The sequence below is a fragment of the Triturus cristatus genome, chromosome 6 (assembly GCF_964204655.1).
Source record: "Triturus cristatus chromosome 6, aTriCri1.1, whole genome shotgun sequence".
Classification (NCBI taxonomy): Eukaryota; Metazoa; Chordata; class Amphibia; order Caudata; family Salamandridae; genus Triturus; species Triturus cristatus.
This window is the reverse complement of record NC_140589.1, coordinates 886,582,911-886,609,459: the sequence shown is the minus strand read 5'-3', so window position 1 is coordinate 886,609,459 and position 26,549 is coordinate 886,582,911. Positions and strand designations below refer to the sequence as shown.

The 26,549-nt window shown below is 43.3% G+C and overlaps 1 protein-coding gene across 11 annotated transcripts in view; it reads left to right on the top strand.

The window, feature by feature from the left end:
* Positions 1-26,549, top strand: part of BCLAF1 (BCL2 associated transcription factor 1) — a 372,683-nt gene that overhangs the window by 101,136 nt on the left and 244,998 nt on the right. For all 11 annotated transcript variants that reach the window (XR_014963044.1, XM_085611511.1, XM_085611510.1 and 8 more), the window contains exons 3-4: positions 7,784-7,911; positions 21,202-22,113. Coding sequence is in view for 10 of the 11 variants with exons in the window: in XM_085611511.1 (XP_085467637.1) it covers positions 7,808-7,911; positions 21,202-22,113 (1,016 nt within the window). In the remaining variant the exon portion in view is untranslated. The remainder of the gene's footprint in view (positions 1-7,783; positions 7,912-21,201; positions 22,114-26,549) is intronic.

Below are 26,549 nucleotides of genomic sequence, written 5' to 3'. Positions count from 1 at the left end.
TTTTGGAATTCACAAGAGAGACATCCGCATGAACTCCCATGGGTTTACTACAATATCTACAGTTGGTGGGTTATTCTTACATGGAACATACACCTTGGCAGAGAAACTAAAGACAACGATTCCTGCACAGCCATCTATTCCTCAAACACACACACATACTGGTTGGATTTGGCACGAGGGCGAGTGATGGTTCAGTATATTACATTTTATTAACAAGAGATTTCACAAAAATGAAATGCACCGTCAATAATTAAATGGACAAAAAACGGAACCAATGACTCACAGCTCGTGAGCTGTAAAGCCACGGCAAGGCACCAACCGCTTTACAGGCCATTCACACACCTTTCCTACGTGATACACACAAGACCATTCACACCACCAGGCACAAAACCAACACATCACAACATTCACAAAAAGGGACAAGGTACACCCTGCTTCAGGAAGACAAAAAAGACAAATATTACTGCACATCCATCTAATCCTAAAGCACACACACATAATGGTTGGATTTGGCACGAGGGTGAGTAATGGTTCAGTATATACAATTGTATTAGCAAGTGATATCACAAAAATGAAATGCACTATTAATAATTGAAAGGACGAGAAACTGAACCATTGACTCACAGCTCGTGAGCTGTAAAGCCACGACAAGGCACCAACCACTTTACAGGCCATTCATATACCTATCATACGTGTGACACATACAAAACATTCACGCCGCCAGCCGCGGGCCCATCACATTACAACACTGACACCAGCAGACAGCGCCATTCAAGGGCCCATCACTTCCACACACCCACATTCCTGACACAGCAACTACACAAACTGATGGATTGCGTGGAGTGGCGCTCAGCTAGCAGTGTGTGTAGTGACCAGCAGCAAGTCACTACTCACACACTGCCAGCCGAGCGCCAGTCCACACACACCGCCAGCCAAGCGCCAGTGCACGCACACTGCCAGCCGAGCGCCAGTCCACACACACCGCCAGCCAAGCGCCAGTGCACGCACACTGCCAGCCAAGCGCCAGTCCACGCACACCTCCAGCCAAGCGCCAGCCCATGCCCCCCTCAGCCAAGCGCCACTCCACGCACACCGCCAGCCAAGCGCCACTCCACGCACACCGCCAGCCAAGCGCCACTCCACGCACACCTCCAGCCAAGCGCCAGTCCACGCACACCTCTAGCCAAGCGCCAGTCCACGCACACCACCAGCCAAGCGCCACTCCACGCACACCACCAGCCAAGCGCCAGTCCACGCACACCGCCAGCAAAGCGCCAGTCCACGCACACCTCCAGCCAAGCGCCAACCTACACACACCACCATCACATTTAGGATTTTATATACAAAAAAACACAAACAAATTGCAAATAGATACAAATCTTCTAACACAAAATCTGAAACTAAATACATTGCACTAATGCCAACCTTGAAACAGAATAATAAGCAATACAGACCAGGCAGGTCACTTTACCACTCATGGAAGCTCCCAAAATTTATTTTGCGTGTGGTACGCTCTAAAACAAGCAGGCATACGCAGCCCAGGGTTAGAAGGACACCCGGGACAGAAATAACGAGACTCCTTCCGCTTATCTCTTCGCCAACAGACTCTACATCTCCTAGTGGGAAAATCTTTTGACGGTGTGGGTGGGATGAAATCAGGAAAGTGGCGATCTTAGAATCGAGCCACATCCTCCACCACTCCAAATCTAGGAACACTTGCCTGTTTCACAACAACAAGGCTAGCTATCACAGAGTGCTGAAACTGAAGAAATGTCAACTTTGATGCAGGAGAACACTCCTTGAACACAATAAAAGCATTGAAATTTTCTAATTCGAAAAAATGGATGCCCAACTTCTTATACCAAACATAAGCCTTCCGAATAGCAGAGTAAGGTTTCAACCTCTGATCTACTCTGTCAACACCACCCATGTGCTTATTGTAGTCTAGAATGCACACAGGTTTGCGCACTTCAGCAACCTGACCCCAAACAGCCACAGGTAAAGTACTCTCATCATGGATGGTAGTCCGCATGTACACATCCCTCCTGTCCACAAACTTTACAGCTAGTAGTTCATCACTACGCAAGGAACTGCACTGCCCCCTCTGAAGTTTTTTGCAGACAAGCTCTTTCGGATAACCTTTACGATTAGAGCGGATTGTGACACATGCAAAAGTGTCCACTTTATACAATTCCTTAAATAATGGCACAGCAGTATAGAAGTTATCAAGGTACAAATGGTGGCCTCTGTTAAACAGTCTTCTAGCAAAATCCCACACAATTTTCTCTGAAACTCCAAAAGTGGACGGACAACCTGGGGGGTCAATAGTAGAATCTCTACCAGTGTACACACGAAAATTAAAAACATATCCTGTCCTACTCTCAGACAACATATACAGCTTAATTCCATAGCGTGCCCTCTTGCTAGGGATGTACTGCCTAAAAACCAAACGGCCCTTGAACAAGACCAAAGACTCATCAATAGATATTTCTTTCCCTGGAGTATAGATCTCAGAAAATCGATCTACAAAGTGATCAAGAACGGGCCAAATCTTAAAAAGACGGTCACAGTCAGGGTGATCTTGTGGTAACGCCATAGAATTATCAACAAAATGCAGCATACGTAGCAAAAGTAAATACCGATTACGAGTCATAACTGCAGGAAATATGGCAGTTGCCAACAAGGGGCTAGTAGACCAATATGAAGCCAAGGTTGGCTACCTTACCACACCCATCAATAAAGTCAAACCCAAAAACTTCTTAATCTCTTCCAGATATGTGGGAGTCCACCGGGTAGCTCTAGACTGGGGCCTAAGTTTGTCACTGTTGTCCCTCAAAAACTGTTCAGCATACAAATTCGTCTGTTCAACAATCTCACCCAAAAATACATCATCCATAAACAACTGAAAAAACTGTATAGGCAAAAAGTGTTCACAATACACTCTACACCCTGCATCACCGCTAAAGGCAGGCAACACCGGCTGCACCATGTTTGGATCAACCCAAAGTCCAGCACTTCCAGTAGGAAGCCTAGCAGCCTCAGACTGCAATCCAGATGCCTCTTGCACCATCTGCACAGCAGTTTCCTCCTCTAAGACAGGCACTTCATCCGCATTGAGAGTTGCTTCATCCACACCAAGAGTACCTTCATCTGCACTGAGAGTACCTTCATCATCCGATGATTCCATGTGGAGAGAAAACTCACTGCCAGAATCTTCCCCTCCCTCCTCTCTCTCAGACGCACTGTCAGTCTCATAATCATGCTCAGAGGAAGATTCAAGAAGCATACCAACCACCTGTTGAGCAGTCATTCTACGGCTAGCCATAATGCTTACTAATAAAGGTAACTTGTCAAACAAGTCAACAACAACAAACACTTTGTAAAATAAGTAATAAACAAAAAGCACCTGTATCAAAAACACATATATACTCCAAAACAATACCACTCACTTGCCAGAGGCAGCTAAGCTACTCACCACCACCTACTCTGCACAGACACAGTATGGATCAACAATATCCCACTAAAAAAGAAAGAGAAAAGAAATTACACAAGACTATGCAAAACACATCGCAAAGAATTTCATGCTCAAACCACTAACTAAATATGCTGCCATTACGACACCACTTACAAAAAAATTCATTCAAACATTACAATATTACTCATTTGGAGTAAATACAACAAAAAAAAATTCTTACCAAAACAATGCAACTACACAAAACTGCAGAACAACCACTGTCGAAACCGGAAACAGGAATCAAAAGCTTTAGACTAGAATAAAAAGGAGAAAAAAACATTAATGTCACATATGCATAAAATGCTCTAGACCATCACGTACTGCGCAAAATGTATTGCTTGAACCTCCCACTTTCAAGAAGGAAAGATCGATGGCCCAATCCTTTACAGGCAGCGCGGCGAGAATCTGGAACTCAGCCTCCGCTCCGGACCACCCCCACTTCCCAGTCCTTAAAAACTGACCTCAAAGTTCTCCTCCTGCAAAGACACTTCCAAACTTAATTCACGCCCTCTCTATTGTCTGAAGGAAGTCTTTACATTATAGGAAATTCTGTTCTCCATGCCTATAGAAGTGCCTTCCCAGTGTGTTCCTGTGTTTTGAGTGTCTGCCATTCATTGCACTTTTATACCTTTACTTTGTACTCTTTTGTAACTTGCACACATGTCACTTTTCCTCTTGTAACGTATTGTTTGCTACCTCTTGTATTTTATTTGCTTTTGATACATGCACAATTACCACCATTGCCTCATGTAACGTAACGTTTGCTCTTGTTTTCTGAGTGTCTGCCATTTATTGCAGTATTTTACCTCTACTTGTATTTTGTACTCTTTTGTAACATGCACACATCACTTTTTCCTCTTGTAACGTATCGTCTGCTACCTCTTTGATTTTGTTTGCACTTTAAAATATTTAAAAAATAATGTGGCCATAAGGGGAGCGACCCTTGCCTAAGGCGCCGCTCCCACAAACCACCCCAAACCTAAAAAACTAAAAAAAAAACCCTGGCGCTAGTGGCCATTCCTGCTGCACGATCCAACGATCGTGCAGCAGGAATGCATAAAAGAGACATCGGGGGCAGAGGCGCAGCTAGAGCTTGTGGCGCCCGTGGCTATCTCTCAGATTGCCGCCCCTGGGGAGGGGGGGTTGCTGGGGAAAAAGGAATGGACCACTTGAAAGAGGTCCGAGAGACACTTAGTATCGCCGCTAATAGTTACCTCGATCATGCAAGTTACATGCACATACATGACACGGTCCAAGGCTACACAGTTGAATACTCCGGTGACTGGCAGTACAAAAGAGAACACACAGACTGCATGATCTATCTGCGGACTCAGAAAAACCGCATGTGACATCCATTAGAGAACTGCGTGAATAATTACCTGGTAATCCCCTCCGCACAATGCAAACATGCACATACATGACACTGTTCAGGGATCCATCATCTACAGCTGACATTAAATGACCATTCATCATGGTCCCCCCATTAAAGCAGTGCACTTTGTGATCTGCATGGTACATGTTCTTTGCAGCAGGCACATTAACCCTCTGTGCTACCTTTCCAGGAGTCAACCCTTCCACTAGACAAAACTCCATATCTCTCTAGGAAGAACATTAATCACCAAAATTATCATGACATTTTTATTGTTTCTGAAAATTGCTGGAGGCCAGGAAGGAGGCAGCAAGTTTTTTTCAAACCATAATATACTTGCAAACACTACGCACCCACCAGAAATAGGTACCCAGTGAGGTCAAACGAACTCACGGAAGACGGGTTGCCATACTCGGCGGACTCGAGTCTTTCGCTTAGTGGACCGAAGTGAGAACGGGGGCACTATATTTGAAGAGAAAACGCCAGAGAAGTGTTTGAACACGAACACCTCCCTGTTAATTCTGTGGAATCCCTCGTTTCTACTTTTGAACTTAGAACCCCTTGTGGGCCGGAATTACAACCACAATTAAAAAGTTTCAAGAATACAAAGAGAGCCTTGAGGAAGTCGTGGGAGTACACTCCCGATGCGACGAAACACGTGTTGGCTGTGAATGGCTGTAATCTCGATACTTCACCAGAACTCGTCTTAATAAAGAAGACAAGAAGAAGATTGTACTCTGTTATTTGAATTTCTTTATGTACTCATATTTTATGTATGAATTTGACAACGAGACATATATTATTCACGTGTGCTGAGGCTTCAGCAACAACTACCCAGTGAGGTCACACCGTTCGCATCGCCCTAACCTGCTCAAGGTTCATGTGACCTCAGTGACAGAGTCACAGCGACTGGATCACTGTTGCTCTAGGGTGTGCTGCTTCGTAGGCCTGCCCGCAAGACTGGAGATGGATTGTGGTGGACAGGCCTTCCAAGGTTAACCCACAACAGACACCACTAGGGTACACCTGCTTGTGCTAAGACATCAAGCCTTCTAAGGTCTAGTGGGGCCTTCTACGGTCTAGCAGGGGAATGTGCTCCCTCAGTAGAGTGGTCTGGTGGACTGGTCATGAAGGCTGAACCCGGTTCCCCAGTTCCAAATTCGACAGCTTGGCCATAGTGCCACATCCTCTCCCCCACTGAACACCATACTTCCCCACTGAGAAACTCGCACTGCCTTCAGCTACAACCTAATTGTGCCCGCTATAATCACTTGGGTGTGGCTCAAAACAAATTATGCTCTTGATAAGAGTAATATGCTGCCTAAAAAAAAGTAAAAGCAACCACTCATAGGGAATGCAAGATTAAGTAAAGCATGTGAAATGTAAGCAGAAACAACAAGGTTACCATAACGATCTCTCACTCACTATTCAGAAATCAGCGAGTGGTTTCACCTGAAAAGTTATGGACATGACTAGAGGGCCCTGAAGGGAACCGTTTCACTGTCCATTGCTTATATCCTTACAAAACATAAGCAGTATAGTATAAAAAGACCACATCCATAAACACAGAGCCATGGTACACATTGTGTTTTCCAATCCACCCATCAACCAGGTATTGCAGTACCTCCAGGAATGGTACACTTTCCCAACCTGGGAACAACAATGCTGTTCAAAGAAAGACGAGAAAACGAAAGTAGCGCTTCACTAGCAAACTCTTAAAGTGATGCTGGTGTATTTGGATGTAAATAAAACCAATCTGGCCACTTTGCAACCCCTCTGTCTTGTTTAGTTATGTATTTATTTTTCATATTTAAAACCGTCTATTTCTCTCCATCCTGCCGCACTTTGGAATAGAACATTTTCGAAAAAGGGCATTTCTCGGAAGAGCGATTTTCTTTTTTGGATCCATTTCACAGGGAAGCAACTAAATGAAATAACTACAGCAAGCCCAGCCTTATCTGAATGCCTTTGTCCTCCCCCCACCCTAACAAACCCACCGATCACGAAATCCCCCCCTCCCCAGCCCCAAAACTCACCTTTCCTCTCCGACGCGCAGGAAGCAATGGCTTCCTGCGCGACGGAGAACAAAGGGGAAATGACGTCATTGATGACGTGGGGGTGGGGTGCGGGGGGAGGCAGGGGAAGGTCTTCCCCCTGCCTTCCCAGTAAAAAAAAAAAAGGATCGACCACTCAGGGGGGGGGGGGGGGAGCGCCAGCGCTTCCCCCGTGGGTGGGTGTCATGACGAGCTGGACTCGTCATGGGCACAGCGCGACTGTGCTCCATGACGAGTCCAGCTCGTCATGGGCACAGAACGGGTTAATGATCCTTCATTCATCCTCGTTTTGCCACTTGCTGATAGGCTTTGCATCTGATGGCCCGAATAGCTTAAGAAACCAATTGACCGTCAGCACATATGAATAGCAATTACATGCGGCTCAGTCTATAAATTCTGGGGCAAAATGATATTGGTGCAGAGCCACAAAACTCCACCCACCGGTGTGCAGGAGTACTTCTTTGAAGTTTGTGAATCCAGTCTGGTGCCTCGTCAGTATTCACAGAGTAATCTACAGCTAGATTGAGCATCCACCAGAAAGATTGTTACCAAAGGTAAGTAACTTGTTCTTCATTGTTATTTTGATTGCCTTAGTTATGAATAATATAAAGCCAAGCATTTTGCATTTTGATGTGTATAACCGCTACTTTAGCAATATTTTACATTTGATGTGGCAACATTTCAACTGGCCAGCGTATAGAGCTCATTGGCCAGTCAGACCCCTCTTCTGCACATAGCCTCAAAACATGTGGACATGTAAATTCCTCTTCTGTTTGTATAAAGTGTTGTAGCTGTATTGATATTAAAAATGAAAACATTAATTTGACATTCTTCATTTTTTTTAAGTTCCTGTAAATTGCTAGAGCGAAAATGGGTCGGTCCAACTCGAGATCGCATTCTTCGAGATCGAAGTCCAGATCACGCTCCAGTTCAAGATCAAGGTCAAGATCACATTCTAGGAAAAAACGATACAGGTGACATAATCCACTAGCATTAGTGACTGAATATTTTTTTTACGTGCCATTTAAAAAAAATATATATATATTTCTCTGGTTAAAAGTTAATTAGCACTAGAAACAAAGTCTGGTGTAAAGATATTGCGACGCAAACTGTCTTTTCCAATTATAATGGGATTAATTGCTGCTCCTATTTGTATCCTAATCATTGATTCGTTTAGAGGGCCTACCAATGAATGTCTACACATACATTCATTTTGATCAGATAGCCGTGATCTGCCCAAGTGAACCTGAAACCAACACAGTGGAGACCAAATCTGAAACCATTTTTAACATTAAGCACTTATTCAACATACGATTCTGCTTTACTTACATCTGTGTGTAGATCACTTTTGTAAATTTTTACATGGCTTTTTTTGGGTTTAAAAAAATATTGTTTGTAGAACTCTTTGCAATGAATTTCCTCACTTCTATATGTAAAGAAAACAACCACTTCAGCTTTTCCAAATACTTTCCTCACAGATTCCGTGACTTAAATCACTACTTTGTTACAACTGCTCATATGATTTCATGTCAGTAAGCTAATCCTGCTGAACAAAGTGGTAGGAAGTGAGGAGTTAAAGAACAGAAGATTCAAAAACTAGCTTTGTCTACACCTGCAAAAGCAGGTTCTGGAACATTTTGAAAACTGGATTTCTTATAGATGCGCATGCTTGAATAATTCTGTCTCGTCGGGCTCGGAATGCCTGGTATTTGGGCATAGCGGCAAAATACATTAATGTGTTCTTAGTAGCACATTGACCTCATTGAAACTGTTAACACTTGATCGATTGAGACCAATGTGCTCGTCAGTCCACTCCCTATAGAAGCCACCGTAACTCAGTTTCTGCTGCTCGTCACATGTGAGGTAGTCATTCGTCAGAGTTCTAATTTATTCCTCTCTTTTGCTCTCTCCAGAGTTGTTTTTATTTCCAAATCCTCTTATTGCCGTGTTCAGTAACAAGAACAATACAACATTGAGCACAGTTAAAAACCAAGACATTACACACCTGGGCACTTTAAAATCTTACCCCCCCCCCCCCACCCCCCCCCCTCCCTCTCAGTGCGATTTTCACCATTGCTGGATAGCTCTGCCAGGGCCCTCTTTTCTCAAATGACAACAGTCTCTAGGGCACCACAAATGTTACTTCTGTAGTCATTCCAGTGTACCCAAATCCTGACTCATTTTCGAAGGCAGCTTTGGCCTTCATAGACTACCCTTTCGGCCAGCATGCACCAGTCCATGTCTTGTTTCCAACATTCTAACTGAGGCACCTGTTCCAATCACCACATCTTGGAAATATTCCTTTTTGCGATGGCCAACCCCAACGTTAACCAAACACGTTCCATACGGAGCAGGTCTGTTCCTCCCAAACATTCAGGAGACACCATTTCGCTGTTGGGGTAAGGGAGAATCCACTTTGTTCAATCAATTACTGCCGCTCAAAAGCCCTGTATTTTTGGACATTCCCAAATTGTGTGGTAAAAAGATACGCACATGGCCACAACCCCGTCTGCAATTGACACTTTGTCCTACTCATCTTGAAAAACGTAGTCAGGGAATAATATGATTGGTGAAGGATTTTTTATTGTACTAGTCTAAACCAACTCTCTAGGGGAGGTGATTGATTCCTCCCAGTCCTCGTCTTCGATACCCCCCAGTTTGTGTGCCCAGCGCTCACGCTAAGTGTCACGACCTCAGGTGTGTTCTGGAGTATTTTCTCATATGTCAGTGACATGGCCTTGCGCTGCATATATTCGTAAAGGAGCCTGTCCTCTAGGGGTGAGGACTCTGGGAGTACCGTGCCCCTCGGCAGCCCCACCCTCATTGCATCTCTGACCTGTAGATAGCAATATGTCTCTGTAGGTGCTAACTGGTAGTCTTGCTATAAGGGTACGATGTCACCCTGTTGCCATAAGTCTCCCACACTGGAGATGCTGATTAGGTCCCACTTATCAAAGCCCGCGAGGCGTCTCAAGGCAACTGTGTCCCAAAGGGACATGGCCTGTGTGATCTTCCCCCTCCAGTCCAGGGTACGAGTGGCTGTGTGGCAGATGTCAACCACTATTGCTATCGGTCCTTGTCGTTTAAAGCACTTGGACAGTCCATATCGTGCCCTTAGATTACCACCCCGTTGCTCTCCAGAGTTGTTTGTCATACTTTTATTAATTCCCCCTGGTTTTCTTGGACCAGGCTCCGCTGCTCCTTATGAGTTGTGGCCACTGTTCCCAATAATGTGCGCGCCTGGGCGCGCGCGCACCTCCGTTACAAGAAGCGCACAGTGCTGTGTGTGGAGTGCGCACACACACAGCACATCAAAGAAGAACATTAGCGCCGCTGCTTTTAAAAAGCGAGCGGTGCGAAAACCGGGTGTTTCTTCCATGTGGCTGCGGTGCATACTGTGTGCTTTTGTTTAAGTATTTGTTAATTGCAGCTCCATCACGAGCTGCAATTAACATGAATACTTTAACAAAAGCACACAATCTGCCCATCACCCTGCAGCTGACCTCTATTATGAAAAGAAATTCAGCAAGTCTACAAACACGGCGTGAAAAGCACACGTCGTGTTTGTAGACTTGCTGAATTTCTCTACTTAACCAGAGCTGGGCTGCGGGGTGATTGTGTAACTTTGTTAAAGTTTTCAGGTTAATTGCAGCTCCAGACGGGCGCTGTGATTAACCTGAAATCTTTAACTAAAACCCACAATCACCCCGCAGCCCAGCTCTGTTACGAAAAGAAATGCAGCAACTCTACAAACACGGCGTGAAAAGCACACGTCGTGTTGGTAGACTTGCTGAATTTCTCTTAATAGAGCGCCCCTGTGGGGTGGTTTACACTTACTTTTCTGTGCTTGGCCTAGTGTGCCACTCTACTTGTGTTTTCCTGTTTCAGTCATTGCATCCAGCTATATGATACAACAAGCAGTGGTCGAAGTGGGCTGGATCGGAAGCGCACGGCGTGCTCCTACTTCTACAATTTCATGAAGTCCGTTCCCCTACTTTCTTATTTCAAATATGAATCCCGCACAGCAGAAATCGCCAAGGCCGATTGTTAAGGCTCGGCTTTTGGGGATGGGCGGAGCGGGCAGAGAAAGAAATGGACTGTCTTTTCCTTCGTGCCCAGAGAAGTCAAGGACCCTGTTCAGTTCTCCTGCCTCTGGCAGAGGTAGCTGCCCCCCACCCTCTCTTTGTTCCCCCTCTTCCCTCTTTCTGTCTCGCTCCTCCTCATTTAGTGAAAACCGAGACTTCAAGAAACAGGTATTACCTTCTCTTTCCTCCTTTGGTTTATTTGCTCCCCTGTGAAATGGATCCAAAAAAGAAACACTTTTGCTGGAAACTCTTCTGCCATTTTTCAATTTCTAAGTGCAGCCTCGGGGTGGAGAGAAATAAAACATTAAACAGATGAAAAATAACTAAAGCAAAACAGAGGGCCAGATGGATTTCTTCACACCTAAACACATAAGTGCCACTTTACAGTGTTTGCCAGTGAAGCGCTACTTTTGTTTTCTCGTCGCTCTTTGAACAACATTGTTTTACCTGGGTGGGAAAGTGCACTATTCTTGGAGGTACTGAAATACCTGCTTGATGGGTGAATTGGACAACAAAATGTGTACAGCGGCTGTGTTCACGAATGTGGTCTTTTTAAACCATACTGCTTATGTTTTGTAAGGATATAAGCAATAGGCATTGAAACGGGTCCCTTCTGGGCCTTGTAGTCTGGCCTTAACTTTTCAGGCAAACGCACTTACTAATTTCTGAATAATGAGGTGTAAAACGAAAAAGGTAACCATGTTGTTCCTGCTTACATTTCACATGCTTTAATTAATCTTGCATTCCTTATGAGTGTTTGCTTTTTTTAGGATGTTAACTGTTTTTTAGGCAGCATATTGCTCTTGTCTAGTGCGTAATGTGAATTGAGTCACATCCAGGTGTTTATAGCTGGTCATTGCAGTGCAAGTTTCTCTCAGTGGCGCAGTATGGTGTTTAGTGGGGGAGAGTATGTGGCACTATGGTCAGAGCTGCTGAATTTGAAACTGGGGAACCAGGTTCAGCCTTCCTGACCAGTCCACCAGATCACTCCCCCTGAGGGAGCACATTCCTATGCTAGTCCTTAGAAGGCCCGCAAGATCTTAAAATCCCTGGTTTCATAGCACCAGCAGGTGGACCCTAGCAGTGGCAAGTGTGGGTTAACCTTGAAGGTCTGTCCGCCACAATTTATTCTGAAGTTCACCTCCAGTCTTGCAGGCAGGCCTATGAAGTAGCACACCATAGAGTGACTGTGACTCTGTCACTGAGGTCACAGGACCTTTGAGCAGGGTGGCTCTAGGGCGGTGCGACCGCACCAGGTGCTGACCAGCCGAGGTCCGTGCAGGTAACGGCTGTTCGGGCAGCGGGGCCAGGTAAAGGGAGATTGCGAGGGACGATGCCGAGTTGAAAATTAAATAAATAATTCATTTTCCCTTGGCATCGTCCCTCGAAATCCCCTCTTACCTGGCATCCTGCACAATGAGTAGGGGACCATGTACTTGTGTTTATGCCTGGAGTGGAAGGAATTAGATTGACATATAATTGAGATTGGGTCATACCTGCCGTCCTTGGCAGTGAGGAGGTCCGCATTTTGGCTGGGTTGCACGGCATAGGAGAAACCCACAGGCATGTACAGATTACAGGCTACCTAAGAGAATGCTGTAGGGAGTCCCTCAAACAGCAGTGGAGGGGCCACCTCTAGGATTGCACTGTTTACAGGCAGCTATGAGAAATGCTCTTCAGGGTCAACCTAGGAGTGACCTTGGAGCAGCCCACATATATGTTGTGGTTGGAGGCAGTGAGAACCGTAAGGTCACAAACGGGCATGAGAGATTGAATGAAGCGAATAGCACATAGAAGAGGCTGTGGCCTAATACCCCTGTCCTGCAAGTCTTATTCAAATAGTTATCCCTAACACTAGCAGTACCAGAGAGATGTAAGTATTTTTCTCTACGGCCAATGCTTCATAGGGTTGACCAGGAAGCAGCAGGACCGCCACCCATGCCAGCACTGGTAAACGCTCTGTAGAGTTCACCCAGCAGCTCCAGAGGATTACCTCGCTGGAATGCACTGGACACAGGGCATCCTTAGTAAATGCTTCATCTCAAGTAATCCAGAGAGCCCAACCAGGCGCCGTGGAGCGCGCACTGCATAGAGACCGTGATGTCAGAAGTTCATTGGGAAACACTGTAGAGCCCATCCATGGCAGGGGTTCGATTGTGGAAACCCATGAAACAAAGTGGATAGACATGTGACATTTTAACAAGAAGCAGTTTGACTGTTCATGAGATTCGCTTTTTTGTACTTGCATATATTAGGGCGAAAGGGGGTGATCTTCTGAACAAAACTCAGCTCTGAAATTCATCAGATTAAGCAGACTGTCTTGTGATAGGAGCTTGCCATACATCTAGTAGTGCAGCTTCCGTACTGTGGTTGGGACAGAAAAGTGACTAATGGGAATGCAACAGTTGGCTTGCTTCTAAATATTTTTCAAATTGTAGGGTGATTATTCTTTCCAGGTTTAATGGGGGTCAGAGGAAGGAAGAAGGGGGAAATGTTTGTGATATTTCTCTATTTTTTTTAATGTAGTTGCTCATTATGGCAACTCTTAAGAATAGACTAGATACACCTTGACCCAGTGAGACACTGATGATGGTAACAGTAGTCTTGAGCAGTGGTGGAGCAGAGTCTTTTTTAGGGTCTTAATTATTGTTCAATTATTGTCTTGAGAAACTGACATCTAGAAAGAGTATGTTTTTTATGCATGATGATCTGTGACCTGATCATTCCACGGGACTAGGTGATGTACCAGTGCAGTGATGGTGCAGGTTTTCACAGATCTCTTGTCAGAGTTGTAATGTTGGTCTAAGTTTGTATTTTTCAAGGATTTGAAAGTTGCATAGCAGTTCAGTGATCACTTTCTCACCTATAAAAGCCTCTAAACGCACTGCCCACTCCTAGTCATCCCGTTTCACTTCATCTGAAAGTTTTCCTGTCAGTTGCAGCTCCAGACGGGCGTTGCGATTAACCTGAAAACTTTAACAAAGGCACACAATCACCCTGCAGCTGCACTCTATTAAGAAAAGGAATGCAGCAACTCTACAAACATGGCGTGTAAAGCACACACCGTGTTGGTAGACTTGCTGTATTTCTCTTCTTAATAGAGCTGGGCTGCGGGGTGATTGTATGACTTTTTAAACTTTTCTGTGCTTGCATAGTGTGCCCCCCAACTTGTATTTTCCTGTTTCTGTCATTGCATCCAGATATATGATACAACAAGTAACATCGTACCTACAAGAAGTCGGACTATTGGCTTTGTCAGTTGCATGAGATAAATAAGCAGCAACTATGGCTTTCATATAATATTGAAAAAGCTTCCACTTAAACCCCTGGTGACACCACGACAATGCTGCTGCCCCTGAGTTTCAAAAAGAGAAGGGAAGCAAGTGTTAGTGAAGAGAATACTCCCGACAAATGGATCGGTCATTAACACTCTTGCAGCTGCCATCTGCTCAGACCTGCATTTTGGCAAGATTAAAAATCTTGGCAAGGCCTAACCAGCCTTCCACCCTTCTTAGTTCGTTCAGGTGAGCACGGTTACCTAGAGCAAGTGTTTAGAAATGACAAGATGGCGAAAAAGGCTCCTTATAGAATCCCCCAATGTCGATATGCAGAGACGCTACTTTTGAAGCATTGCCATACCACACTCGCTGTCTTCTCTGATATATCTTTTGTCCTTTTTTCTTCCACTCCCCAGCTGCTCTCGCCGTCTCCTTCTCTTCTTTTTCTTCCTCATATCAGTCCCGCTCCATGTTTACCCACTTTCCCCTTCTCCCCTTCCCATTCTTGTCTCCTTTTCCCTCTCACTGCCTGTTCTTTGCTTTCTCGCTTACCGGTTTTCCATTCTCCTTTCTCCCTCCCAGTTCTCCAAAGCCTCTGGCTGCCTTTCTCTTTCTGTCCCTCTTTTACCAATTTCTCCATTACCACTTCCCCATTTCTCGCCTTTGCGCCCTGACTTTTTTTTCTACTTTGCTCTTCTCTCCCCCTTTCTCTGCCACTAAATCCTATTTCTCACTATTCTCCTCTCCTTTTCCTTCAGGCTATGTTACAATTTTGAAAACACATACCACTATCCCTGAATATTACATGGAAGCACATTTAGAATTTGGACCAGTGTGCCTCTGCATTGTGGGTGACCTGGCCAAAAAGGACATGAAAAAGCTGAGATTGAATCATAAATTCAAAGCTAAACTAATCAGGGGCCCCGGAAATAATTTTGGCCCTGGCACTCAAAATCTTTAAGATGTCCCTGTGCATTTGGTAAAGTTTTCATGTTAATCGCAGCATCCATCATGAGCTGCAATTAACACGAAAACCTTAACAAATGCACACAATCCCCCCCGCAGCCCAACCGAATTAAGAAAAGAAATGCAGCAACATAGCTGCCAAGGTTTTAAATTGCAATGTGGGATGTTTTCGTAATTTCACTGTAATTATTAGTGCCATTTGAACAGGGCTGGCTTTAGTGCTGGTGGCGCCTGGTGTGACAATGTTTGTTGGCGCCCCAATGACCACCTCCGCCACGGATACTCTCATTACCAACCTTTAACAGTGACCCTCAAGTCTCCATAACCCCTCTCTCTTTCATATTTATTTTGTTTAATAGCGCCACTCATAATATTGTAAGGTGTTAAGCACTTTACATCGAATACACATTACACAGAGACACTGAATCATAGTTTGTAAATCAATGTATAGGAAATGTTACATCAGACAGAGGAATAAAATGTCTCTTAAGAGAGCTGGGCTGCTAGGGTTTTAAGCAAACGTTTGTATTGATATTTGGCTGTGCACACACGCGTGGTGTGGTTCATGGCGCACATAGCCATGACTGCAGCGCACACAGACCCTACACTGCCGCACACAGAGGAAAATAATTAGAGGGAACATTGGTTGTGGCTGTTTTTTTTTCTGGGCCACTAGAGACATTTTACTTTATATTTCATCCACTCCTTTGAAGGAGGAGAAACTTCTCTTTTCAAAGCATAGACCACCTGCGCCAAAGCAGATTTTTACCAATGATCCTTATTAGCAGTGCCTACTTTGTCTTTTTCCTAAACATAAGTTGGTATCTCAAGTTATTAGAGTTGGAATTTTCAGGTGCCTTCCAAAGAGGTTTGTTCACAGATAACGGTTTCATCTGTAGCTGCCCACCCTGAGATAGTGTCAGACAGCAGCTGGAGATGCACACAAGATGGCACAAAAATCCACCTCTTACAAAATCAACATTTTTCCTACCTAAATCATAATCTTAAACTTAGTACCTCCTGCTGAGGTCCAAGAGACCAACAGTTAGCAGGTGTTTTATCTGCCTAGTAGCGCTCTGCATCTGTTCGCTTTCAATTTATTCACGTGAGGTCACAGGATCCCTGTTATCACCTTCAGTGTTGATGACACTGTCCGTTCTCTCCCTGTCGATTACCATGCAATTGGTGCTTTGTCTGACGCTGACAACTACTCCTAAGACTGCATTGTATTGCTGACACTGCCCTCCTTGGCTTGACTCACCAGTGACTATCTGTTGCACAGCCTGTTGGTGCCTCACGGGCAGATTGTTGCATCAATCTCACCCTTGTTTATTGTTTTTTCGGGTTGATAGCAAATCGTACAAACAACGAGACATGTTGCAGTTACATTGGTATGCTTACTACAAATTACGTTCTACACAGAAGATAGGTGCCGAAAGGAACTGGCCATACACCAACGTGCAAGTGTCAGTCAGATTGAACGCAACCACATAGGAGACGATTCAATACGAACACAGTAGCCCACCAAGAGGACCAAAAACATCTGCATCAAGAAATAGACAAACTATTCTAGTTTTGAATAATACAACAATCAAAGAAACCCGAGCCTCCGCCCCTCCCCCCCCCATTCTGCACATACATTGTTTTTTGTCAGGAGAACACATGATTAAACGAGTCAATGTAGCAGTTTTAGATCCTGGAACAAAGTGAACAGGGAAAGGCCAGATGCTCTGTGGGTGCCATGTGAATAACTGAGGCCTCGGTCATCTGTTGTCGTCCCCACCCCATCCTCTAATTGGCACCCTTGTCAAACATGGCATAAATGTCATGATATTGCCATTCCATCTTCCCTGGAAGTACCAGTCATCTTTAGCTGCCAGTCTCCTTTGTTGCTAAGGAAACCCCGACAAGCACAATCTTCTCCAATGACCGCATGCACCCAACACATTCATACCGCAAGCACCCTGCTCCGAATTAAGTCCAGCTCTACCCCATCCCGGCCTTCCAGACCCACGATGGCCACCAAACCTTGGGGGCACGCATACATCTGACCTGCAGAACTATCCTTCTTAAAGGTCAGAAAGGGGTTCCATATTTTGTCAAAACACAACCTAGTATCCCTCACAGTTGCCGTTAGTCTCCATACCATAACGTTGATATTCCAGATCTTTGCCCACCACAATTGCATAGTAGGGATTTCCGGGACCTTCCAACGAAAGGCAATCACCAAGCGTGCTGACACAAAACCATGAGTTATCCGTTTACCTGAAGTCGGGTTGTGTAGATAAAAACCCTCCTCGTCTGGGGCCCCCAAGAGTGCCTGAAGGGGATAGGGGTGAGCGTGATATGTAGGATTTCAGAAATATGACGGAACACATGTTTCCAGAATTCACTTATTACCAGACATTCCTACCACATGTGAAAATATGTGCCTCGAGATCTGCACCCTTGCCAATGGCTATCGCTCGTTTCCATCATGTAGGACAGTCCGGCCTGGGTGAGATATCAGCGAAGTAGTAATTTGTAAGCACTCTCTCTGCACTCTCTCTATAGTGGATACACATGGAGGACTTAGCTGCCCTCTGCCAAATTGCACCCTAGTCCCTCTCATTGATCTCAATGCCTGCATCTGTCGCCCATTGTAAAATATAGCCCATTTTGGTCATATCTAGTGGGTGTTCTAGCGCTCTGTATAAACACGAAATCCCTTTCTTTTTGTCCCGCATACTCAGAATATCCTCCAAGTGTGTCTCCATTGTACAACCCTGGAGTGTGGCAGTCTGGAGAGCCCTATGGATCAACTGTGTAACTATATGAATAGGTATGGTGTAGTAGAAAATTGGTCCCACACTGATCTCTAGTCTTGGGTATGCCATCAGCTTACTGATCCTCAAGAGTAAGTTCGACCCCTCTATCCCACTTGCGGAACTTCCCATCCAACATACCGGGGAGAAATCTGGATTACCAAGAACCAGGGTTTGTAGGGACGGGTACAGCTTGAACTGACACATACAGGCAACTTGTCTCCAGTGGTGGAGAGTGGACAAGGTGGAGGACAATAGAGTGCCAACAGAAGTGAGGCTAAACAACGGCAACCACAGCTAATGTTTAAAGGGAATTCGACTCGCAAAGTGTTCTAGTTGGACCCAGGGTTTAACAGGAGCAGGAGATCCAAATCAATGCTGGGACGAGCTGGGGCAGTCATGATGCAGAGGGCAACACACCCTCCCACGAAGAACAGTAAAAAACTTCTTTAGCCACCCTGGGAAGTTTGTCGTTCCACACATAAGACCATAGCTTTCTCTGGATGCGCGCAACTACCGTCTTTGGTATCTGAAGTGGAAGAACCCTAACTACATAGAGAAGACGCAGTAAGAAGTTGGTTTTAAGGTAGTTGAATCTACCCATCCAAGAAATCTCTAGTCAGCCCCACCTATTGAGATCTTTGCAAAGAACGTCCAAAAGCTCTCTAGCATATTTTAAGTTGAAGTGAAAGCTAATATTAGACAGCCAGTTAGCAACCCTGTGGAAAATGTTTTGGGGAACATATAAAATTGTCTTCTGTCAGTCCTTACATGATCTTTCTTTCGAAAAACCCCTGCTTGATTCAAAACTCTGCCTGGTTCACAGTTGATACAGCAAAGGGATTTTTTTTAATTTTTGTAACTATCTTGTAGAAACACAACATAGATACTGGTCCTGCCACTTCTGCAGGTATTACAAAGGATCTTTGGTTGCAGATTGTACTGAAAATCCTGTCTCTCAAAAACACAGTTACTCTAGACATGATGAATGATAATGCATGGGCCGGACAGAGGAATTTAAATGAAATAAGATTTGTTCTCTTCCCCAGCATGGGGGAAGTACAAGGGTTTAAGTGCAGGAAACCTATTTTCTGTAGAGCCACAATGCTGTCAGTATGCAGTGGCCATCCTCTAGTACCAGAATTTTGATTCCCCTACCTTTATGACGTTATCGCTGAAGTATAGTTAAACACTTGGGAACTTAACACTTCATTAAAACTCTTTTTTGCAGGCTGTGTTTGCCTTCTGTTTTGAAAAGGGGTTATTTTTTATTTCCCCTTGATTATTCAAAGGATCATGTTTTTTTGTTTTTTTTAAACTTTCAGTTTAAGAGGAGTTATTTTCTGCTTATTTGATAATTGCCTTTTGCTAAGTAATATAGAATTTAGAATGGCTGTTTCTAAATTTTATATTTTTCTTCAAAACTGTTTCCGGTATTAATGAATTATAATGAAATAAAAATCTGTTTCGGGTACCAAACAATTGCACAAAATGAAATCATTTAATTAATAGTAGCAATTTAACACATTTTTTAAGTCACAATAGAAAACTGTGTACACTTTAAATTTATCAGAAATAGGTTTCACTTAATACAAATTTAAAGGAAATGATAACTTTCAATAACATTTTAAGACTCCAGTTTTTTGAGTTCCAGTTACAGGATTATTTCACTGTCTTATTTATCCATCCTTAATTGTAGTAAGATCATTCAGTGACACTATTTAGAGATCAATGCCTTACATTTTATACTCATAAAGTGATTTAAAAATATGTAGTTGCTTCCCTCAACCAAGCGGATTATAGGATTAGGCATCGAATGGACATCTATGACAGACGTCAAGCTACAATACGTTTCAAGGTATTTCGTCTGTGTCACCTCGTACAGTAGATGTGGTCCTACCCTTATTTGTGGTCATAATTAACTACTTGTGGCTTAAATGGAATCTGAGCTGCCCCTAGGGTGGCATGTCTTTTTAAACACTGATGGCATTAAAACTCTTGAAACATGCTACGCATGACTGAATAAGGTTTCTATAGAAAGGTTTACCTCTGAGCCGTATATAGTCTAATTGAAGTCACAAATGATTTGATTGATTCAGGAAAATAAAAGCTCAAAGTTATATGAACATTTTACGTCAGTGCTGCTGAAAGTACTTATGCAAGTAAGTATGTCTCTTCAAAGTCCAAAGGCAGGTTATAACCGAATCCTTGGTTGTAAAGTGGGATCCTAGTGCTAGTTAGAAATGCTTCAGAATCTTTCATTTTTGCGAAAACTGCATAAAATAAACTTTTCTTGTTTGTATGCTCCTGTACCAAAATAAAGTTTTGGTTATGGAGAAATAAGCCCTTTTACTTGGTCTCTTGTCCCTTTTAACTAGACATTTTGTCTGCACTACCTATATGTCTGGTATTTGGAGGTCACAATGGCAGTGTTAACGTGGCTATTGTAGTTGTTTGACGTCAGATGAGTGGGCGGGAATGAAGTGAAGGGGCACTCGTTGTCCCTTGGTCTCATCTTTTTAAAAAACTGTGTATTTTGTTAGCTGCCTAAATTTACTATAACAAGGAACCTTTGACATAAGAGTCAAAACACTTAGTCCTCACCTCTGCACATGTATTCCAGACTGGTACACGTCCCTTGAATCTTTTCTTTTTTCTTTTGTTTTTTTTATAAAGACTGTTTGAATAGAAGTCTGGGTTTATCATTTTATTTAGTTTCGTATCGATCATCATCTACTTTTTTAAACTTCATTGGATCCACTGTATACTAGCTCAGTGCACTTGATGACCAAGTAAGCTCGCTTCATTACCAAAAATGGTGAAATTAAAACAGATCTTTTTTTAATGCTTCTTTAAACACAGTACAGCTAATTGATGGGAAATTGTAATGGTTTTATCACAAAAAGAGTGTACTCGATTGTTGGCTTGATAATCCAAAAAACATCATCTGAGATTGGAGAGCTCCTCTTTACTTTGTTGCACAATGATTCATAAAGATGAGCAGAATACAATAACCCAAATGTTGAATCTCTGTTTTGAACTTTGTCTTTTGATCTCTTTACGTACCAATCATTAAATCAAATTGTAATATTTTGAATATGCACTAATTTTTCTTTTCTTTTCAACTTCAGTTCTAGGTCTCGATCTAGAACATATTCACGATCACGCAGTAGAGAACGTATGTACAATAGGGACAATAGGGACAATAGGGACAATAGAGACAATAGGGACTTTAGGGACAATAGAGATTATCACAGAGATTACAGAAACAACCGAGGCATGAGGCGCCCCTATGGTTTCCGACCAATGAGAAGAGGATTCTTTCCAGGTGGAGGTGGCGGTAGATTTATGCATCGTGGTGGCTTTAGACCTATGTGGAACAGAAGACATTCTCGCAGCCCCAGGCGTGAACGTTCACGTTCAAGGACTCCTAAGCGAAGGTCTGTATCCTCCCAGAGATCTCGCAGCAGGTCTCATCGCTCTTACAGATCTTCGAAGTCTCCAAGGTCTTCCTCATCTGGCTCCTCGTCCCAATATAGCAAATCACCTGTCCGTCCAAAAAAGCGCATCTCTCGTGAGAAGAAGGCAAAGAAATTGCGGAGTGCTCCATTGCATGATAGCCCTTTGAACACTAAATCTCATGATGAGCCTAAGGATGCATTTGAACGTGACCCATCTGAGTCTTTGGATGAGTTTAGCAAAGCATCAGGTGTGTGTGTGGATACTTGGGCCGGCCTGTCGGCATATGATAACAGTCCTCGGTCGCCCCACAGCCCTTCCCCTGTGGCTTCCCCTTCCAGCCAGAGCTCTTCAGACTCCGATACACCTATTCTTAGTACTGCAAAGGACACTACTTCGCCACTCTCTCCCGCTGTGCAGCACAGCCCAGAGAGTATTGACAATGGATCTGCCCGTTACAGCCCCTCTCAGAACAGCCCACTGCACCATATCCCATCCAAGAGAAGTCCTGCAAAGACTGTCCCATCAGAGGAAAGCCGGACTGGTGAACTGGAGCTCTCGAAAAGTGGAAAACTTGGCAAGCGGTGAGTAGAATCTGAAATGATTGCTGCTGACCCACTTCTACTCTTATGATCTGTTCGAGCATACCATTGAATCACTATTGAAATCACTCATAAATACATTTCATGTTTTTTTGTTTTGAATTATTCTTTGCATGATGTTTTTTACATCTCTATCCTTTTGCTTAATTTGATGAACAATAAGTTATGCCAGGTTTAAGATTTGTTTTGGGAGATATAATTCATAGTGCTGTAGCAATTTTGTATTCAGTGTTCTTACACCATTTTTAACTATCAGTGAGGCAGTTAGAGAAACAACACACATTTTTTAACTCCAGTTTTTTCACTGTTGATCAAGTATCTATTTACCATAGGTACTATTTAAAGTAGGGGTGTACGCCATCAATACTCCAACGGATTGAATTTGATCAGCTTTGTTCTTCAATTCTGACAAAGTTTTGGTAGGAGCCTAATTTGAGGATCATAATGCCATTTGTCATTTGTGAACTCGGGTAGGTTCATGTGGGAAATGCGACCATTAGGAACTCCAGTATTATGTATATTCTTCTCTTGACCTTGTTGAGGAAGACAAATTATGTTCTTGCATAGTGTTCAGTGATGTCTAGCGATATCTTTTTCCTATTTTGTCCCCAAATCATAAATTTCAGGCAGGCATCCTGAATGGGGAAGTTGGTTGATAGTGTTTCGCAGCTGTGCATGTAGAGGAGATGAGATTACCCTTTTACCTCTCTTCTTCAACAGTATGCCTACCTACAGAGCTAGACGTTCATCCCATTGGAGCTTCATTAATTTTAAGTATTTAGAAAACCGTTCTGAACAGTGGGCAGTCTACATTTGGCCCTTTTTATGTACATCCTTTAATTTGGAATGTTGAGAGATGACATGGTAGGAAGTCACATGAATGTTTTTGTTCTCTAAAGAGTCCTGCTGAGACAGAGAATATTTGAGTAAATTAATGAGAATGCAAGCTCGAGATAAAATAGACTCGCAGGTATGCAATTTTGAACATGTATTTCTCTGGCCTTTATGGTAGTGCAGCACGAAATTGTTGTAGTACTTTTTTCATACATTGATTACCCCGTTATCCGGTTGTAGAAGATAGCACTACTCAGAAGTGGGAAAAGAAGCTTCTTAATTGTTAAAGTAAAGTTGCACACAAATAATGCATACACTTATGTGCATACTTCCAAGACTAAGCTGGCCTCCAAGCCCAGTTTCCCGTTTGCTACTTATAGTTTACTGGAGCCGGCTATATGCATTTTCAACAGAATCTCTGTAGGCGATCAATACTTTTCATATTGTTGTATTGTGTTCCAAACTGGTTGGGAATTGTGGAATTGATTTTTTTTTTCTTCTTTCTGTTAAAAGAAAGATGTCCCCCTTCTTCCTAGTTGAGTATGCTACACTCCCCTGACTGGTGGCAACACCCTCCTCCAATATCTCCTGGACTCCTCACTCTTCTCCTTAAGAGCATTCTACATGCTCCAGCACACCTCAAGAGCCGAAGAAATAAGTCTTTATCACCCCACCAACTCTGATGGAACTCCTGAATCCACTTATCAGCCCGCACCTTCTTCAAAACGAGCTGCATCATCTACAAAGCCATCAGCTCGGCAAACCTGCTTATTTGGCTGCCAAGCTCACTGCTGGCCACCAGCAGTCAGGCCACCATCAAATCAGAGACAAAAGTGCAGAAAAGAACTAGGCTTTGGCAATGCCGGGTAGATCTGGCATTGGCTGCAAGCCTTTTGGCTTGGTCAGTGCTTGTCTTGTCATAGGTTTTATAAAAACTCATTTTACAGGAAGTTGCTGGACCCTCGTCAATGTAAAAAAAATACAGTAAAAGAAAGCTGAAGTACATGTTGACATAGTAGTCCCTGGCAGCAGAGAGAGCTACTTTGTTTGGATGTGCTCCTTGTGAAAGGTTAGAATGCCATCACTCACAGTAAGTTAACCAAATTTCCCTATACTGTCTGCCCCCATGGCCCGTTGCTCCATGATGGTTTCTGTAATAGGTGTGACAGACCGTGAAACGGGCTTGCCGAAAGCTGTCAAATAATTTATTGTATATATACTTTTAGTGAAATCAAACAGTCTTTGCTAACAACAGGCCTAAGAAAGCACAAGGCCATGACTTCTCCATTTGTACACCAAGGATCTCGAACAATGTCCCCGTATTCATTAGGTTCACAGTAACCTTGCTCCAATTAAGAATAGAGCTGAAGATGCACCCCTTGAAAGAACACTACATAATGAGAACTAACCGTTTCTTTCAAATCTCACCGCCCAGCTACTCCTCCAATGACTTGGTGTCTGGATCTTTTCGTTTGACTCTGTACAGTGCTCTTCTGCTTTTCTGCTAGGATTTAGCTATACATGCATAGTATCTGAATCACCAGTAACATCCAATTGCTGTTTACATTTTACTTATGTTGCTTGCTCTTCCTGCTGTATGGTTGGGATTTTTCCATTCCTGGAAATGGGCAATTTTAATTTGTTTATTTTTAATCTTAGTGGTGTTTCCATTTCTGTTGGCCCACACAAAACTTGCCTTCCTCTACCCCACATGCCATTTATGACTGGCTTTTAAGGAGATCATAAATGCCACTGCTGCTTCCCGGGTGGTTAGTTCTTTCTTGAGAATGAGAGATCCTTTGTCCTTCCTCCAGCATTAGTTCTTAACAAGCAGATTAAATCCTGGTATGGCCATGGCAACTCAGTATGCTAAAACTACTGCCTGCTTTTGGCACAATTAATGCAGTCTGTGTTGTGACCACCTATAATTTGAACAGGTTGACTCTTGGCTTGCTTTCCTTGATGATTAGCTGTCCTCGAAGATTGTAATTACAAGCAGAGTATTTGGGTTTTTTCATTAGTGTACTGTAAAGTTCTCCATCCTCCGATGCTCTTCTAATTATACAATTGAACATGGTGTAGTTTCATTATGGCAGTGGGGAGAATTAGCATCACTGTTAATAGGACTCATAAACTCTGGCCTGTCTAAAAATGACCTCTGCATATCAAGTCAAAGAACCTTGAGCTGAATTATTTTTTTCTTGGACTGAAGTTCTTCCTTATGGTCATCTGGGAAAGGTTATTGCAGTTCCAGTTAACAAAACAACAATATTTTCTTTAAAATTTTTAAAAAAAGAATGGCACTGTCTCGCTCCTTTTGTGCCTGGCAGTTCAAATGTGGAATCAGTGTTTCTCTTCTGCAGTAGAAATACATTTTGGACTTTCTACGCATTATATCATCCCCGTACCAACTGCTGCTAAAAACTACTGAATGCTCCGAGTTAGCGTCCTGTTTGCTAGCAAGGTAAACGTCCTTGGGAAATGCTGTGCTCCTAAGTTTAGTTAGCCTGGTGAGTAGTTTCCTCAAATTCAGCTGGCTCTTATTGAATTTGAGAAGCTCCCTTTTGCATTTGCCTAATGTGATTAATAGAGAAAGTGATTATCTCAAAGTACAACCTTTTGTTGCTTTTTCAAGTTCTGTACACACTGGTCCATTAAATAAGACTAATTTGAACCTCTCAGTACCATTGGCTATTACTAAAAAGCTGATGCATAAATGTGGAATGCTGGTGTTTGGTTGGCATGGAGCCTTAGAATATGCAATTAGTTCTTCAGTGGCAGAAAGCAACTATGTCAGTTAAAAGTTGAAAATCACATGTTCTGTTCTTGTGATATCCGCAGGCTATGCAGATTAATTGTTCAGCTTTTCAGTTGGAATTCCCACTTAATGGTAAGAATTTGTTGCTTTGTCCTATTGGCTTCAGGGGTAAACTGCACAATAATTCTGTATTATCACTAGAGTTCCAACATTGGGCCCTTTGTGCAAGAAACACGTTTTTAGTGATATTAGTAAAGTTCCAACTCAAGGCCCTTTCTGATAGAAATCAGTGTTCACTCAATTTATGCAAAATACGCAATGATCCTTTATTTGCCTGTATAGAGTACAGCAAGACTACCGGTGAATTCTGCTCTCCACTGCTGCTCATAAACGTTGCCACTTCAGGTGCCCATTCCTTTCCGTGATGTCTCTGAATAACAAGCAGAGGCAGAAGGGCATGTTTCTCTTATATAATGGTCACAGATCACTTCAAAAATTTATCCTGAAGCTTTGCGGGATCTTCCGCTGGCTTCTCATTTTACAGCTACTCAATCTAAGCTGTCCATACATTGATGTGGCATTTTCACATAAAATTCTGAGGTGTTGTCACTTATTATTCCCCCAATCCTGCTGTTGAGAAACTCAATCCTCCCAACTTCTCCATATAGTTGTGGCTACCTGTGATATTTTAATTGTGGTGTAGGCTACTATGCACTTTGGCTTTCTTGCAAGATAACTATGGTCTGCGCTATTATGCTCTCTGTGTCTACTCGCGAGATGGGGCAAAGCAATATTCCTGACATGTTGCGTACTTTGGAATGTGCAG